This window comes from Phalangium opilio, unplaced genomic scaffold (assembly GCF_054372755.1).
Source record: "Phalangium opilio isolate 3A_F unplaced genomic scaffold, DU_Popi_V2 ptg000011l_1, whole genome shotgun sequence".
Taxonomy (NCBI): domain Eukaryota; kingdom Metazoa; phylum Arthropoda; class Arachnida; order Opiliones; family Phalangiidae; genus Phalangium; species Phalangium opilio.
The window spans coordinates 10,472,600-10,491,691 of record NW_028324147.1 but is presented as its reverse complement, the minus strand read 5'-3'; the positions used below and the strand labels follow the sequence as shown (position 1 = coordinate 10,491,691).

Here is a 19,092-nt window from a genome sequence, read left to right as displayed (position 1 = left end):
CTCGTAGAGGCGCACCGTTCAAAAGGCCTTAATGCGCCTGACCGTGTGGGGGTGATACTGTTTTGCAATAGAACTCACAGGGTTTTTGATAATGCAATCCCATGGCTGGTGAGTCACAGTGTCAGGCATGTATGTCTGAGGACTGCCCAATCAATCGGGGTAGTGGTAAGCCTAACACTTGGATTCAGTGTAGTCACTGTGCGCTCAAGGTTCGTAAAGAAAGCGCTATACAGGGTGTTTCTGAAAAGTCCATCACAAATTAAGGGGCGTGTTTATGGGACCAAACTGAGCGGAAAGTACCAAAGAACATGGGGTGTACAACATTTTGTTACGGAGATATGGCCTTCCAAACATTCGCCCCTAAAACAAGGAAATATCCAAAAATGAGGAGTAACACTTAAGACCGACTAACCAGCTTGTTTAAAATTACTAGACAATTTCAATAGCCTTTAATCGAACAATTGATTTCTACCTTTACTAATCAGAAGCGTATAAATGAGTAGAAGTATGCCTACGGTGGTAATGTAAAATTAATCCCAAGTGACATGATGTTTCAAGATCTTCCCAGCACCAAGTAAAATGGTTCTGATTGAAGGGACTTTTATTAGCACAGCGTAAACAACGTTATTTTCAGGAATTAGTCCAAATGTCCACGGGCGGCATTACAAAAACGAGGCAGTCTTTCGAATGATACTTGGACATGTTGGAAGATCCCTGGCTTGTTCCTGTTATCTCAAACCGTAAAAAGCTACGCAAATCTTCATCATCACGGACAACACTCTTGTACGTTAGGTATGACCTTGAGAAAACCTAAAAGGACATCTCGAATGTATTTGAAAAACCCATCTCCAATTAAGGGGCGTGTTGTTTGTTTCCAACAGAGTAAACTCGCCCAGAGAACAATTACAATGCAGAGCCACGTTTCGGCGTTAATGGCCCACAAAGGTGGTCCCAAACAAAAGAACAAACTTTAATTTGTTTCGTTCAGTAAGTATTTCATGTGTCATAGATAAAACGCCATGATTAATGCACAAAGAAAATGTTATTGACAAGTTTTCGGACCGCGATGCTGAAATGTGGTGGTGCACCATCGTGCATGAACCACATTCTGTTTATTAAACCTAAGGGTACGTCTTCGAGTAGTTCTGGTAAATCGTCCCGTAAGAACTACAAGTAAGCCACACCGTTTAACCTGGGCTCTAGGAAATATGGCCCAATTAAATTGTCACCCACAATACTACACCACACGTTTAAGCTGAATTGTACTTTGTGAATTCTAACGCAAGTTGCGTGTGGTTTTTTCTTAATCAGCAAACCAATTGGCGGCTGCTTGTTTTTGGATCGTCCTCGAAAATAGTGAGAACTTCGCCTATTCTTAAAAAACAGAGCACTAAAACAGAGCACTATGTTTTTTAAGAAAGGAATAAAAGAGGTTTCACGTACATGTGTTTGTTTTATTAAACTCATAATTCAACGAAGTCTGTTACAATGCCTTTCTTCGCAAATGCCGAATATGCGGATATGCACCTAATGTATGGACTAGCCGAGGGGAATGCCGCTGCAGCTGTACGCTTGTATCAGGAAAGATTTCCGCAGAGGCGACTACCAAATCGACTGACGTTCGAGGCTGTGGACAGACGTTTGAGGCAAGATGGACGAATCCAACCGGCTGGACCTCAACCTAGAGCGAGAGCCATCCCAGAGGCCGTAGAAGACGAAGTTCTCACCATTTTCGAGGACGAGCCTGAATCAAGTACCCGCCAAGTTGGTCGCCGATTAGGCGTAAACCACACGCTCGTGTGGAAAATCCTCAGAAGCCACCGGTTTCATCCTTTCCATGTTCAAAAAGTTCAAGGTTTGAATCCAGCGGACTACCCACGACGCACGGCGTTTTGTCAGTGGTTTCTGGCTAAAGTAAACGATATCGATTTCAAACGGGATTTGTTGGTTACTGACGAAGCTAACTTTTCACGGGATGGTATTATTAACTTACATAATAAACATCAATGGTCCCAGCTAAACCCCCACGCAACTTGCGTTAGAAGTCACCAAGTACAATTCAGTTTAAACGTGTGGTGTGGTATTGTGGGTGACAATTTAATTGGGCCAAATTTCCTAGAGCCCAGGTTAAACGGTGTGGCTTACTTGCAGTTCTTACGGGACGATTTACCGGAACTACTCGAAGACGTATCCTTAGGTTTGGTAAACAGAATGTGGTTCATGCACGATGGTGCACCACCACATTTCAGCATCGCGGTCCGAAATTATCTTAACGCGACCTTCCCATTGCGGTGGTTAGGTCGAGGTGGACCTGTGGAGTGGCCTGCTCGATCACCCGATCTGAACCCTTGTGATTTCTTTCTTTGGGGCCACCTGAAAGACTTAGTTCATCAGACTGAAGTGCCCGATGTTGAAGAGCTACGTCGACGAATAATTCACGGCTGTCAAACAATTCGCGAAACTCCAGGCATTTTTCAACGTGTAAGGGAATCATTTGTAAGACGTGCTAATGTGTGCCTTAACGCGGGTGGTGAACACTTTGAACAATTTTTGTAACTAGTTGCAATTAAATGTTAAAACTTGTCAATAAATTCATTTTCTTCGTGCATTAATCATGGCGTTTTATCTATGACACATGAAACACTTACTGAACGAAACAAATTAAAGTTTGTTCTTGTTTTTGGGACCACCTTTGTGGGCCATTAACGCCGAAACGTGGCTCTGCATTGTAATTGTTCTCTGGGCGAGTTTACTCTGTTGGAAACAAACAACACGCCCCTTAATTGGAGATGGGTTTTTCAAATACATTCGAGATGTCCTTTTAGGTTTTCTCAAGGTCATACCTAACGTACAAGAGTGTTGTCCGTGATGATGAAGATTTGCGTAGCTTTTTACGGTTTGAGATAACAGGAACAAGCCAGGGATCTTCCAACATGTCCAAGTATCATTCGAAAGACTGCCTCGTTTTTGTAATGCCGCCCGTGGACATTTGGACTAATTCCTGAAAATAACGTTGTTTACGCTGTGCTAATAAAAGTCCCTTCAATCAGAACCATTTTACTTGGTGCTGGGAAGATCTTGAAACATCATGTCACTTGGGATTAATTTTACATTACCACCGTAGGCATACTTCTACTCATTTATACGCTTCTGATTAGTAAAGGTAGAAATCAATTGTTCGATTAAAGGCTATTGAAATTGTCTAGTAATTTTAAACAAGCTGGTTAGTCGGTCTTAAGTGTTACTCCTCATTTTTGGATATTTCCTTGTTTTAGGGGCGAATGTTTGGAAGGCCATATCTCCGTAACAAAATGTTGTACACCCCATGTTCTTTGGTACTTTCCGCTCAGTTTGGTCCCATAAACACGCCCCTTAATTTGTGATGGACTTTTCAGAAACACCCTGTATAATGTTTAAGTGTTCTCGGTGTTACTGCAATTGTGATGGCATAGAAGAATTAAGAAAAAGTAACATTTTCTGGAAAAACTTTGAACGTTCAGAAAAAGAGAAAAGAACGTTAGCCAAGCACTTAAACAATGCTAAACATCGGCTTTTGAAAAAAGAGCGAAAGAATAAGCTTCAATAGAGTAATTTCGGTTGAGAGGGGGAGTGAACTGTGTATCCCCTACGTTAGGGGCAACTTTGTACTAGAGAATACTATTTGCCCCCGGAAGGGAAGGGGAGGGGGGATATCACTAAGGTAAGAGATAGAGGGTTATGACGTTGCCGTATATGGGAAAGAAATTACTCTATACTATGAAATTGCTCGTCAAAACGCTACTATTCGCAGTTTGAATAAAGAAGTAAAGCGTTTACAGAAAAAAGTTAAAGACAGTGAGAAGTATCACGGAAAATACATGGTGTGTTTAGAGAAACTATTTACACAAAGTCAAATAAAAAAACTGTTGGGGAAGAAGAAAGTCAACTGGGACCGTGAAGTCATAGCGAACGCTTTCACACTCCGTTATCTCAGTAAACGAGCGTATGTCTATTTGAGAGACCAAAAAAATATTCCACTACATGGTATATCAAATCTACAACGCTACGCTTCCCAAATAGATCTAAGAAAAGGCTTGATTGCTGATGTTATTTCATTGATAAAGTCAATAGGTCAAACTCTCTCCAATACAGAGAAACTTACTGTACTATCATTTGACGAAGTTAACGTCAAATCGTTTTATGAGTACGACGTCAAAAATGACCAGATAATTGGCAAACACAAATATCTGCAAGTCATAATGGCTAGGCGTTTATTTGGAAAATGGAAACAACCCATATATTTAGAGTTTGACCAGAAAATGACAAAGGATATTTTATCAAGCGCCATTTCGGAGATGCAAAAAGCGGGATTTACGGTTGTTGCTTGCGTCAATGATATGGGAGGAGGGAATATGGGACTTTGGCGTGAACTTGGTATAAATATAAATAGAACCTGGTTTGACAACCCAGCCCTTCCGAATGAGAAAATATACTGTTTCGCTGACGCACCGCATGCATTGAAACTAGTCAGAAATTGGTTTTTGGACACTGGATTTGATTTAGAAGGAGTTACTGTTAAGAAAGATTTTGTTGTGACAATATTTAAGCAAGACAGAGCTGAATTGAAGATGTGCAACAAGCTTACCAAACTTCACCTTGAGTGTGTCAAAACACCGCGGCAAAACGTTCGCTTAGCTGCGGAACTGTTGTCAGGAACTGTAGCTACGGCTGTTAAGAGACTGCCTTCGTTACCAGATGAAGGTGAAGAAGAATCGCGAACAAAAACTGTTGAGTTCCTTGAAACCGTCAACAGTTGGTTCGATGTCATGAATAGTTACAGCCAAAATAATGGTTCCAAAAGTGGGTATGGTGTGAATTTCAAAGAGCAGACAACAGCTTTAGAAAATATGAACCACCTGATGCAAGCGATAAGATGTTTCAACAAAAAAGGTGTGCCTTTAAATAGTTAGCAGCTTTTTCAAAAAGGAATTATTATATCCAATAAATCACTTCAATCTCTCTGGTATGATCTGAAGTATAAGTATGGAATTAATTATATTTTGACACACCGTCTAAATCAAGACTGTTTGGAAAATTTCTTTTCCCAACTGCGAACACGTGGTGGGCTTGATGATCACCCGACACCATTAAACGCTCGAGCCCGAATTAAAATGATTATTCTGGGTAAAAACCCCGGAATCCTACAAAGATATTCCAACACGCAATCACAGACCAATGATGAGTACTTGGTTACAAAAGTATTTGAACCAACAGATGTAGAAGAAATTGATGATGTTGATGAAATTGACTTTCTTTCCAATGTTGGCTTAGCTGCAAACTGTGATAGTACAATTCTAACGCCATTCAATTCAACGCCAATCATTCGACTTAAACTAAATAATATTACCAATTGCATTCAGAATGTAGCGCTTTTACCATCCAAAACAAGTACACCAAAAACGAGTACCTTTGAGCCTTCACTACAAACATCAGTTTTCACCAAGAAATAATAACGAAAATCAGAATCCGGAAACAAATAAGCCCCTCTATGATTTTAATGAACGAGAAGAAGGGGGTATAGAATATTTATAGAAGAAATACGTAGATAAATACCCAAACTTAAATTTAAAATCAGTTTGCTCTGTCCTAGAGCACGACTATGCAGTTCCTTCCGTGGGTTACACAACTCTCGTATCGTGGAATAATTGTACCATCAAGTCAATTTTTGAAAGATGTTAAACAATTTGAAACCATTTTTCTCAACCATCATTACAAAAACAATGATCTTAAACAAACAATGTCAAATGAGGTTGGAGTTGTTCGAAATGTTGTGGATAAGGTGTGTCAACAATTTACGACATACCCAAGAGATAAATTGTTACATTTGTGAAAATGCGTACTTTTATCCGTATGCCACAACCAATTCTTCGAGTGTTGGTTCCGTTAGTTGCGAACACCTTTGGTGCCGCCACCAACCTTTGCCTTTAAAGTAAAAAAAGAAAAGGTTAAAAGTTCGTATTTTCTAGAATTGTTGTCATAATGAGAAAAGTGAGCTCTTACCCTTTGTCAAACGGCTGCATTCTTGGGCGGTTGCCGTTACAGCCAAGCGTTGTGTCTCGTGCGTGCAACAGCCCTAAGGCAAGGGGGTCTTGGGAAGTGTCACTTGGCTGCAGTGCTCTTTCTCTTTGGCAAAACTGTGTCCTTTGAGAGCTTGACACTCTTCTTCGGTTGTTAATTGGCATGTTTCCGAATATCCATCGGAACATGGTCTCAAAACCTTCATCCCCACTTCTTCGGGTGTGGGTCGCAATTTGGAGCATTTTGTGTCGTAGAGTACTCGCCTTTGATCGAGTACTCGCACAGGCCTGAATATTTCTCGGACTCACGGTCAATTTATACAAACAAACTACTTTCAAGGTGCAGGTGCTATTCTTCAAAATAGCCAAATTTTTTTTATATTTCAGGAGATTACTTCTTGTTTGTAAAGCTCCAAGTTCTTAGACTTTTCTTTAACTTTTGAAATCCGGACTTGGGTCGTTTTGTAGAATTTTCGCTATATTCAAAGCTCATTTCCCACCCCGAAGGTCCAGCAGGAAGATTTTCGGCGTCAAAGACTTGCCTTTCTCTACGATTGGTTCGTTCCTCCATGAGTTCCTTGAGTTGGATGTTAAAGTCTCTGTACTGACAGGAATGACAAGCTGGATGTTCCAGAAATGTTACGTCATCCTTATTGGAACCAAGGCCCAAGACCCCCCAAAATTTAGTTCAAAACTAAAGTATAGCTCCTTCAAAGTTACTTACGTTTTGGTTGAGTTTCTTGACGTGAAGGTCCAGCAGGAAGAATCTTTCAAATTAAATGAAACTACTATCAGAAAACAGGGCGACTTACAAAGAAGGGTTTTTTTGCTGAGGGATCCAAAATAATCCATTTTCTGAAATGATCCTTGGTGAAATCGATGCATTTTACTGGAAGAGAGACAGAAGGACTTTGACTGGCGCCTACTTCATAGCCTAAATGAGTCTCTCCGCTCCTTTTTGGTGGAGTAAAATTAGGATAATTGTATGGTTTAGGTTGATATCTATCATCATCCTGATTTAAACACTTGTTAAGACGCTGATTCGAGTCCGACTGTCTTTTGTATTCTATTTAAATTTCATATTTAATCAATTAATTTTTTAATTATTTTATTTCAACTTAATTTTCAACCATTATTGTTCCATTTGTTGTCCAAAGAAAACATATTATAAAGACACATACGTGGTAGTGGTATTTTTGTAACATCCACGTGATCTCTTGGGGGAGCTGTATTAAAATAAGAAACTTGTATAATGAACACGTAAACAAAATTAAAAAAAAAACACATTAGACACATACGAGGTGGTGGTATTTTTGTAACATCCACGTGATCTCTTGGGGGAGCTGTATTAAAATAATATATTATTATTAGCGAGTGGGGGGGGGGGCTCGCGCTCTAGCACCGATGCCGTAGGCATATTGTGCACCCTCGTATTCAGGCCTTGAATAGACCCGTGGCCACAGCGTCTCTAGATCGATTCGTTCCTCCTTGAGTTTCTTGAGTACGATGTTGAGTAAGTCTCTGTATTCACAGGAATGACAAGCTGGATGTTCCCGAATTTTCAAACAATGGAAAAATGACTACTTGTTAAACTTAAGATCGGCACATCACGATAGTGTCAAAAGAGATGAATGTAAATTAAAATTACATGACGTGGTGCTTATTCATGAAGATAACGTGCCCAAGCATATGTGGAAATTGGGTATTGTTACAGAGTTAAGAAAAGGGCGTGACGGTATGCTCAGATCTTGCGAACTAAGAACCACTAAGGGAAACGTCATAAGACGACCCGTACAACTTTTATACAACTTAGAAATTAACGATTAATTAATCTTTGTATGTTTGTATCTGATTTAAAAAAAATTCAGTGTTAATTTTCAAATTGATGTATGTAAAAAGAATCTCTCTAATACTTTTCCAAGTATTAGGGGGGAGTGTTGAATCTTTTTAAATGAAACCCCCAATCCCACCCTTTTATTTGCCATAACTCAAAATAAAATTGTCATTAAAGTTACAAATCCCTAAAATTAAAATTAAGACAAAACTAAAATGTGTGTACGAAAATATAAAACGTCATTTAAAATGTGTAAAAATGTGTAAAGAAAGAGGACAGGTGAATTTCCTTTCAAAGCGAGTTGGGACGGCAGTTAAACCCAAGCTATTCAAATAATATTTTCCATGACGCACTGGGTTTCTTTACCATTTCGGGTGATAGGTATGGATGCTAGCACTGGCGTCCATCTCCTTTACTGCCGTTCCCTCTTTTTCGGGCGGTGATTCCTTTCTTCTCGCCCCCTTTTTTTTTAAAACGATTTCCCTTTGGCCACCTTATGCTAGAGAGAAAATCAGAAGCGTTTTCGACCTCGGGTTGAGACGTAGCTCAAAAAATAAAATTGAAAACTTTAAACTATAAAATCAAACAAATAAACCAATAAAACTTAGTCATTTAAATCGATGTTTTCTTTACTGAAATATGTTACGACACCAAGCTCCATATTTATTTTTCAGTCGGTAAATTAGGAGTTTAAAACCAGCTCTCCCTAACTCGAAAAAAATAAAACAGCAAAAGCCCAAAAATCATAACGGGTTTTAATGCGCGACAGTTGGAGTGATCATACTGTTCAGCCCATAATGTTTCTCATTATTCCCTGACACTAGTCTATTTTTAGGCATTAGAGTTATGGTTGGAATTATGCGAGTTTCTCGGGATAAAAATAACTACTTTTGTTAACTTAATTAAAATTATCAGTACTTTTATTCTCTGCTACATTTAAGGGCTGGAAGATGGCCCCCCTCATCCACCTCTAACTCTTTAAACCACAAAATTAACTTAGTCGTTTCCAACACAATCTCGTTTCTACTGAAACATTTTTTTATAGCACATGTGCCGCATTTTTGGAAGCTGTACTTACGTTATATTTTTTCATTAATTCGATATACCAATTAGCATTAACAGTATTCCAGTAAGGTGCTTCAGTTGTTGCTCTGGTGAAGTAACTGGCTAGGTAACTGGCATCCCACCAACTGTTACGAGGATACAAAGTAGATCTTGCACATTGTTTTCCCCACCAGTGAATGTTAGGTTGCAAATCTTTCTTGACTGGGATACTTCTCCATTTTCGTAATCCATTCTCACTGGTGTTCGTACGGGGTAAAAATTTAATCGGGGTCGGGGTCGGGGTAAGACATCAGCCTAGTAGGCAAGAAACTGTAAAAAAGGCCAATAAATTCCGATTTTCCGAGCTACGCAGCTACGATTCCCATGAAAGACCACTGCCATTACAAAAGACGGGGGAGGGCCGCCGATCCACGAGAGGGAGGATGGTGAACTTTGGAATTTTGGTGACTGTTTTTACTGTATTTGTTTGTTGTTAGTTTACCCCCTTGCCCTTTTTAGCCATATCGTAGTATACGATAGGCTCTTAGTATGACCCGAGCCGTCGTAGTAGTAGTAGTAGTAGTAGTAGTAGTGGCCGGGGTTGTCGCTTCGTTATCGTCAGATTTTAGCTTAAAAGGAACTTTATATTACCACAACCCACTCATAGGGGTTACTGGGCTCGGTTAGAGATTTAATTATAATTAAAATTTTTTCAGGTCAGACCCAGGAATCGAACCCGGGTCGCTGGTGTAGTAGACAAACGTTCTAACCACTAAACCATGGAGACCTGATAGAAACTCCGAGTTTTTTATTATTTATTTTTATCTCTAAAATGTCGGGGTGATATGGGGTGGGGTACCTCTTAATCTGTGGGGCCGGAAACTTTTGAATTTTTATCTGTGGGGTCGGATACTTATGAATTTGTATGTTTGGGGTTTTTATATTTATTTTCTTTTTATGTATGTGCTAATTAAATAGATAACGATTTTTCTACCGCGCTCCTCATGTGTTTCGTTCTCGTTCGGTAGCTATCGTCATCTATGTTATGTTTGACTGGAACGTTTTGGCGGTTAATTCAAATGTGGGTTTAGATAGAGCTAACATAGTGTTTAATGAGCGTTATGCGTTTGATCATTTTAGCATTGCTAAAGGTAATTCGAGGGGATAATCACTAAAATGCGTAATCACTATAACTAAACTTTCTCTTTCAAAAGTTTCTGGGCATAAGTCCTTGTTAGAAATTTATAAGATGCGATAAGTGTGCATCGGCAAAAGTCTATGTTGTAAACTCATCGAGGGGATTATCACTAAAAACTATCTGTTCTTCGATTCGCCGGAATATTAGAATTACAGCATAAGTAAATTTATACGGTTATAATTTAATCACTGTTTAGAGTGGGGAATCGAGGGGCTATTCACTCTGATTTTATGCACGGTAAATCATTTAAGCATTGTAAAAGATAGCGCTATTCACTCATTAGGGTAAGGTATAGAGGGGTTATCCACTCATTAGGGTAGGGTATAGAGGGGCTATTCACTCGTACGATATGGCTACTATTACGAGCCCTTGGGCCGTCTTGTTTAATCATAAAGGAGAAGCGGAGCACTTATTTGAGACGAATGCGATGATTGTTTTTGGCGCAGGACAAAAATAGTTTGCTAAAAATAACCTAACCAAAATCTAACCCCGAAAAAAACCCCGACTACATTTTACATGTTAGGTACCGTAGTCGGGGTCGGGGGAAAAAGTCGGGGATCCCCGGTTTTCGGGGTCGGGGTCGGGGTCCCCGTACGATATAATTAAGAGCAACACTTACCCATACAGGGACAGTATAATATATATCCTATGGAAGCACTGGCGGAAGAGAATGCAATACATATAAAATAAATAATAAAATTATTCATTAAATTTAATGACATGTATTTAGAAAATTTAGATGACATAGGCGATCGCAACAAAGTCAACCATAAACATAGTCTCCACCATGGAGGATATAAAGTAGAGGCATGATGTATGTTCTACCTGAGTTTAGATTGATTTAGGGCCTATGTTAGCTGTTTGAATCGTTTAATTCGTTACAATTTATCTAGTTCAAAGTTGGAAACGAAATAAAAAATTATTTATATATATATATTTATGTTTTATTTAACTCAAAACAATATAAACAAAGCTTAGTTACACAACTTGTGTATTGAAATATGATGAAATTAAATGACTTAAAATGTTAGTAGGGTCTTAATCTAATTATCTTCATGGGTGAATCGTCTCCTAATAATTTGTTGCCTCGTTGCTGTACCGGCTAAAAACCAATCGTCACCTCTTGAGCCAACTGGACCTTGAACAGCATTAGTCCAGGCTCTATTATCGTGCTAATTCTATTATTCATCTAATTCCCAAGTTTAATGGTTCTAGTTCATTGAAATCGTCCGGAACTCCTCTTAGTCGACATATGTTATGTAGAATTATGCAAGCGTATATAATTTGACTGGCTTTTTCTGGTGCATAATGCAATGCTCTATCTTTTAAGAGACAGCGGAAACGCTGTTTAAGGACACCATTGCACCGTTCTATAACAGATCTCGCGCATTGCTGGCGCTTACTAAATCTTTCCTCCGGTGAATTTTCTGGAGCATTTACAATTGGTGTAATTAACCACGGAGTTAGTGGATATCCACTACTCTTACTACTATAATAATTTTATATTTTAGTGCTTTTATCATTATTAAGATTAGAGTTCACATGTGCCTTGACCTAGAAGCCACGATCCCTTTAAATCTCCTTCTCTATAGAGTCTCTCCAAATAATCAGATATGTTTGAATTCTTGTAAATATATGTATCATGAGTTGAACCGGGGAATTTTTCCCCGTTACAATATTTATTATTATTGATTAGATTTACGATTAAATTGCAACTATTTAACAATTTTCTTAAGTAATAAGGCGCAATTTACTCAGACTATTGTAAAGCTTTCGCTAAGCCTAACGCTATTTTCCTGGTAAGTTAGAGGACTTTTTGACAACGTTTTGGGTTTTTTTGGTTTTTAAAAAAATAAATGTGTGAAATGGACTTAATAATTAGTGTTTTAATGCTTATTAGCCTTGGAATTTATCACTGCTTAATAATTTCAAAGGATTTAAAACAATTTGGCTTTATTTGTGCATTAATTTTGGGGCAATAGTTAAATTTTAACAAAAACATTTTTAAATTTTTTTTATATTTCAGGAGATTACTTCTTGTATGTTAAGCTCCATGTTCTTAGACTTTTCTTAAACTTTTGAAATCTGGACCTGGGTCGCTTTGTAGTATTTTCAGTATTTTCGCTATATTGAAAGCTCATTTCCCACCCCGAAGGTCGAGCAGGAATATTTTCGGCGTCAAAAACTTGCCTTTCGCTACGATTAGTTCGTTCCTCCATCAGTTCCTCGAGTTCCATGTTAAAGTCTGTGTACTGGCAGGAATGACAAGCTGGATGTTCCGGAGAAGACCCCCCTCCTCTTAAACCCTAAGCCTTTGCATAGGGATATTGATGTTTTGTTTTTGTATAACTTTGGTGAAGAATGGAAGGAATTAAATTGTTACTCCACCCTGTGAGAATAGTAATATCGAGTTCTTAACTGAAAGCAAGTCTCCAAGTATTTTCGCCTTTTTTTGGAACGTAATCCTAGGTCTATTCGTTCAGACGACGTATCAGGTTTACATTCGGGTTCACCACGCATAGGTCGCGGGAGTCGCGGCGCAGGTCGCAAAATACGTCAATGCCACGTGGTTTTTAAGATGAAATAAATTATGCATGACGTCAACGGTGATGGTTTCTACACCTCCTCCCCTTACAGTCAAGCACCCAGGCCCATAAAATGGCCTCTTAAAGATTCCAAGTAGTAAATCTATGTATTCCTGTTGAGAGATATTACTTTTATTTGTTTGTACAGGCCCAATTGTCTAAGCCTCAACTGTATACCCTCTATGTTGAAAGCCATATTCATAACAGATTTGCGGTGTGAACATTTTCCTGTCGTTTCACCTCAACGATTTTTTTAGTTTGCCAACATGACAGTTAACATTACATAACACCAATGCTTATTTGTGGGTACACGCACTGGAAGTGAATGCGCACCATAAAAAGTATAAAAACTTCGAAGCTATAACCTGATTACTGATCTGATTTCCACCATGATGCTTTATTCCAAAATCAAAACCTGATTATTTAAAAGTGTATTTAACTTTTGGCTCACTCTGAACCGTTAATGTCTCTTCATTACAGAAACGAAAAACAATACCCAGACACACAGACAGATACGTCGAAATTAGAACCTCTCTGTGACATACGTCTCTCGGAGAGGTAAAAACTGCGTTTATACACAATCCTTGGCGACACTTTTTCAAACTAGGGCCAGAAATTAGAAGCTATTATATGTATTGCAATTTGAAATTAAGTTTAATCGATATGAGAAATTTGTTTTTAATTATGAAGTTCAAACATTTGTTATGATTCGAAATTTTACAACAAAAACGGGTATGAAATGCGATCCATCATTCTGATTTTTGCCTTTAAAAGCAGCGTCGTATTTCTGACATTTATCATAGATTCAAAATAGGTGTTTTTGTGTATGTGATATGCACCCTCTATGAGTTTTAAACTTCAACTCGAGTCATAATCGTCCTTGATTTTAGCTGTTGTTCAGAAACGCCGCATTTATACCTGTTTTTGTAGTTGATCTTAATTTGAGAATATAAAATGTTGAATTTAAGCGCGAGATTTGAATTGAAAATTTTAATAAAATGTAGCGCATGCTGGCGCGTGAGCTAGCGCGTGGTTTAAAATAATTGATTTTTTTTAAACCTATACAAAAAGTTCAACTTAACTTTACACTAGGAGAACAGAGATGCTAGACATTTTCAGCCTTTGCTAATGCTGTAAAGTTGGGTTGTTAAAAAGGTGTACCCCCTTGGTCGCGAAACCTTGGGTCTAACTCGCAAAAAATTATCCACCTCGTAATGTTAAGCGCCGTTTTCATGAGAGCGATTTGCGAGAAAAAACCTGAAAAATCCGTGCGGGAAATTTTCTCGCCTGTTTTCATGTTTGCGAGAACTTTGAGACAGTAGCGAGAAAGAGCCTGCGAGATCGATTTTAGCGATATCGCAAACGTCTGTCCGGTTTTTATTTCTTTGCTCTCGCTTCAGCGATTTTTATAACATTCCTCTACGTCACAACTTGGCTAAAGTTAATCAGCCAATAGGGCTGCACCGATATGGGTACAGCCGATATATCGGCCGGCCGATATATCGGAAATTCCTAGCCGATATTATCGGCCCATAAAAAAATATTATTTCTCCGTGAATATAGTTTCCAAGAGTAGAATCATCAATATTTAGGACCATTTACGTTTTTACTTCGTTTTATTAGAGACATGTGTCACATTTCTTTCGTTTAATGTGGTACCCACCGCTACATATTTTAGCCTTAACCGCCTTCCTTAAAAATGGTGTAGTCTAAGTTAAATCCTTGCTTGGGTTTTAGTAAAAATGCAGCTCCTTTCTTTGTTACACAAGAATTAGCGTTATAAGCAAACTTATGGACCACAAGTGAAAAGTTCAAAGTGCACATTAGTGACATCAAACGCATTAGAGAGCGTCAGTGTCGACTTCGATTGTTTGTGGGAGGTATGGGAAACTAGGGAAATTACTTACTCATATAGTCGCAACGGCATAAAACTGAGATAGTGGAAAGCCTTGCATTTTTAAAGGGAAATGTTAAATTGTGGGATTAAATTTGTGTGATGTGTTTCAATTAGTATTCATTGAGTACCTTAAAAGTTTTTCCCGAAAATATCGGTTTTCATGAAGCCGATATTGGCCGATACCGATATCAAAAAGATAGGCCGATATATCGGTAACCGATATATCGGTGCATCCCTATCAGCCAATAAAACTGAATAAAAATTGTCACGCGCTTTTCGTTAAATTATTTACGTACATTGGGCCTAATCTTTATAACTGCGCGAAAGAACTTTTTTCTCTTTGAGCACGTGCAGGATAGAGACGGTTATTAACATTAGGCTTAAGTTTTCAGAAACCATTTAGACATTTCTTTAATTTTTGATTACAATTCTAAAACTGTCGGAAAAATGCCTACGAATAAGGAATATTTCAAGGCTTTTATCGAAACTTTGAGCAACATAATTAAACAAATGTAAACCTGGGAATGGCTATAATGTCAAATTTGCACCTGTGTTGAAGCTTTAGATACTATTAACCAACGTTTCATAATGTCCCTCGGTTTTTCCGGTTCGCCACACTGGGTGAGCCCACCATCTTCTTTTTGAATACGTACGCTTTTAATTTCTGTTTAAACTAAACAAAATTTGTAAAAGCAAAAGCTTCTTTCTCAGAAGTAGATCCTTGAATTTATGTCCAACCGCCATTTTATGTCGGCTAAATATGTTTAAAAATCGGGCGTGAAATCACATGCTTATCAAAAATCGATCTTCATGAAAACGAAAAAGTACAAGCGAGAACTTGAACTAAGTCTCGCTAAAATCTTGAAGCGATATCGCTGTTTGGAAACTCGCTCTCGCTCTCGCAAATCGCTTCGAATCTCGCTCTCATGAAAACGGGGCTTTAAGCTCCATAGCATTTAACATTACGATTTCGGATTGAGTATAAATAGAAAATCCCTATTTATAGGTATCGGTGAGTGTTAATGTGAAAAATTATTTTTTATTTGGTTAATCATGTGAAATTTTGAACTTAATCATTATGAAGTATCAAGAAACTTAACTCAGCGAAATACCGATATAACAACGTATCAAGTAAATCATATAAGCTCAATTTCGATAACTCAAACACCCATATTGCTAGCGAATCATAACGTTTCAAGTAAATAAACTTCGCTCAACCATAATGTAAATGAAAATTTTAACGTAAGAGTCACAGTTTACGAAGTGTCGGGATAAATAAATGGAACATATCAAGTCATTGCAATCTCTATATCTAAATATAAATATCAGCAAAAACGGATTTATGGGATAAGAACGTCGGAGTTAGCGAATTCACTCCCCATCCTCGCATACTTTATTGAGAAACTTCGTCTGCTTATATTTTGACTCCACCCACAAATTCTGTATATAGCTACTTCTAGAGATCGAATTTGTGGGTGGAGTCAAAATATAAGCAGACGAAGTTTCTCAATAAAGTATGCGAGGATGGTACTAGAGGCTAAAGCTACGATCCGACGTTCTTATGCCATGAATCCGTTTTTGATATCAGGAACACTTAACTCTTCGCCATACTAATATCATAACGTATTCAGTAAATCATCTTAGCTCAATCACGACAAATATAATACCGGTAAGGCAAACATCTAGATTGCAAGGAAATCAATTCAATCGCGCTCAAAATTGAACATGAACTCATTTACCGGATAAATGTTCTTAGCATTCGATATGGAATTAACATTTAAGGTTCGCCGGGAAAATAGTTGCCATTAGCCGCGCAAAATTGTAACTTTGGCTAGGGCCATCTTGTTGTTAAGGGCTATGGAATCTTTTTGTGAACAGGTTTGAGACGTCTATTTGTGCACAAGTTTATGGCATCTGTTTGTGCACAAATCTATGACATCTGTTTGTGCACAGGTCTCCGTCATCTGTTTTTGCGCAGGTCTATGGAATCTGTTTTTGCACAGGTCTATGGAATCTGTTTTTGCGCAGGTCTATGGAATCTGTTTTTGCGCAAGTCTATGGAATCTGTTTTTGCACAGGTCTATGGAATCTGTTTTTGCACTGGTCTATGGAATCTGTTTTTGCACAGGTCTATGGAATCTGTTTTTGCACAGGTCTATGGAATCTGTTTTTGCACTGGTCTATGGAATCTGTTTTTGCACAGGTCTATGGAATCTGTTTTTGCACAGGTCTATGGAATCTGTTTTTGCACAGGTCTATGGAATCTGTTTTTGCACAGGTCTATGGAATCTGTTTTTGCACAGGTCTATGGAATATGTTTTTGCACAGGTCTATGGAATCTGTTTTTTCACAGGTCTATGGAATCTGTTTTTGCACAGGTCTATGGAATATGTTTTTGCACAGTTCTATGGAATCTGTTTTTGCACAGGTCTATGGAATCTGTTTTTGCACAGGTCTATGGAATCTGTTTTTGCACAGATGTATGGAATCTAATTGTGCACAGGTATGTAACATCTGATAGTGCACAAGTATATATGGCATATTTTTGTGCACATGTATATGGAATCTGTTTGTACACTGGTCTACGGAATCTGATTTTGCACAAGTGTATTGCATCTCTTTGTGCATAAGTCTACGGAACCTGTTCGCACACAGGTCTACGGAATCTGTTCGCACACAGGTCTACGGAATCTGTTCGCACACAGGTCTACGGAATCTGTTCGCATACAGGTCTACGGAATCTTTTCGCACACAGGTCTACGGAATCTGTTTGTGCACAGATCTACCGAATCAGTTTGTGCGCAGGTCTGTGAAATCTATACCTTTTATCTTAGAAAATGGTTCTCCAGCCATATCTTGATACCTTTTATCTTAGAAAATGGTTGTCCAGCCATACCTTTATACCTTTTATCTTAGGAAATGGTTGTCCAGCCATACCTTTATACCTTTTATCTTAGAAAATGGTTGTCCAGCCATATCTTTATACCTTTTATCTTAAAAAATGGTTGCCCAGCCATTTCGTATCCGTTAAATAAAAAAAAATGGTAGTCTAGGCATATTTACTAAATAATTGTCGAGTAAATTTCTAGCCCCTTTAACTAAATACTTGCCTAGCCATTTCGTTAAAACGTTTATCTTAAAATTGGTTGTTCAGCCCTTTCGTTATCCCTTAAATTGAAAAATAGTTGCCTTAAAATATCGTTATCCCTTGAACTAAAAAAATGGTTCTTCAGCTATTTTCTCAACCCTTTAAGTAAATATTTGTCCTATCATTTCCTTAACCCTTTAACAAGATTAAAATAACACATACGAAGTGATTTGCTATGATAGTTTCAATAGGAGTCTTCTGATGTGGGAAGATTTACGTTGAAGCAAATACGGATTTATGTACTAAGAACGTCGGATCGTAGCTTCAGCCTCTAGTACCATCCTCGCATACTTTATTGAGAAACTTCATCTGCTTATATTTTGACTCCACCTACAAATTCTGTATATAGCGACTTCTAGAGATCGAAAATGTCATTCTTATCTCTATTTTCGTTGTTAAATAATTTTTTTCCGAAATTGCGCCAGTGGTTAAAAAGCAAAGTGGACAACAATGCGATTTAACTCCCGATTTAGTGGAATTAAGTTTCAAAGTTAAGAATATATATAATTGAAGTTTCTTTTTTGAAGTATCTAGTTTTTCTTTCTTTGTACTAACGTAGAAAATTCATTAACCATCCTCGACTACTTTGTATGTTTTGATGGGAGTGGCTTATAATTTCAAAACTCGCGCTCGCCATCTATCGGCCTTATTCTAATATTTTGGGCTTTGAAAGTAGATACTGCATAAGGCAAGTAAATAATAATAATAGTAACTTATAATTGTACTACAATAATAATTTTAGTACAAAGAAAGAAAAACTAGATACTTAAAAAAAGAAACCTCAATTATATATATTCTTAACTTTAAAACTTAACTCCACTAAATCTCAGTTATATCGCATTGTTGTCCACTTTGCTTTTTAACCACGAAAATAGAGATAAGAATGACATTTTCGATCTCTAGAAGTTGCTATATACAGAATTTCTGGGTGGAGACGAAGTTTCTCAATAAAGTATGCGAGGATGGGTAGTGAATTTGCTACGTTCAACGTTCTTCTTACATAAATCCGTTTTTGGTTGAAGGGTGAAATTGTCTACCCCCTTTCCAAAATGGCGGCTCAGCCATTTCCATTAAGCTAGTTTGAGGACCGCAATCACAGTTTGAACCAACATGGCCTCTCCACGTGGCGAAAAAACATTAATTTCAGCTGTCAGAACTGTAGTGAGACTAAGGAGTATTTGTAGAAAAATTATATCAAAAAAAAAAGATAAATTTAAAATTAGCAAGTTGGGCTTGCTCAACTTGTCTAACCCTTAAAATAAAAATTACATTGAAAAGGGAAAAAAAGAGAGATTAACACAGGTCAAAGGTCGAGCGAGGAGAATCAGTT

General features: G+C 38.0%; 1 protein-coding gene across 1 annotated transcript; it reads right to left on the bottom strand.

The window, feature by feature from the left end:
- Positions 1-5,831: 5,831 nt before the first annotated feature.
- On the bottom strand, positions 5,832-6,299 carry LOC149712090 (uncharacterized). The gene is made up of 2 exons (XM_089860661.1): positions 6,040-6,299; positions 5,832-5,961 (listed from the first exon to the last, which is right to left on the bottom strand). The coding sequence occupies exons 1-2, from the start codon at positions 6,297-6,299 to the stop codon at positions 5,832-5,834; spliced, it is 390 nt and encodes a 129-aa protein (XP_089716787.1).
- Between the last annotated feature and the right edge of the window lie 12,793 nt (positions 6,300-19,092).

Bases quoted from the DNA above. Each gene is read 5' to 3' on its own strand.
- LOC149712090 (XM_089860661.1), bottom strand. From the start codon at position 6,299: ATGCTCCAAATTGCGACCCACACCCGAAGAAGTGGGGATGAAGGTTTT. The intron at 5,962-6,039 runs GTAAGAGCTCAC...TTTACTTTAAAG, and splicing joins ATGCAGCCGTTTGACAAAGG to GCAAAGGTTGGTGGCGGCAC.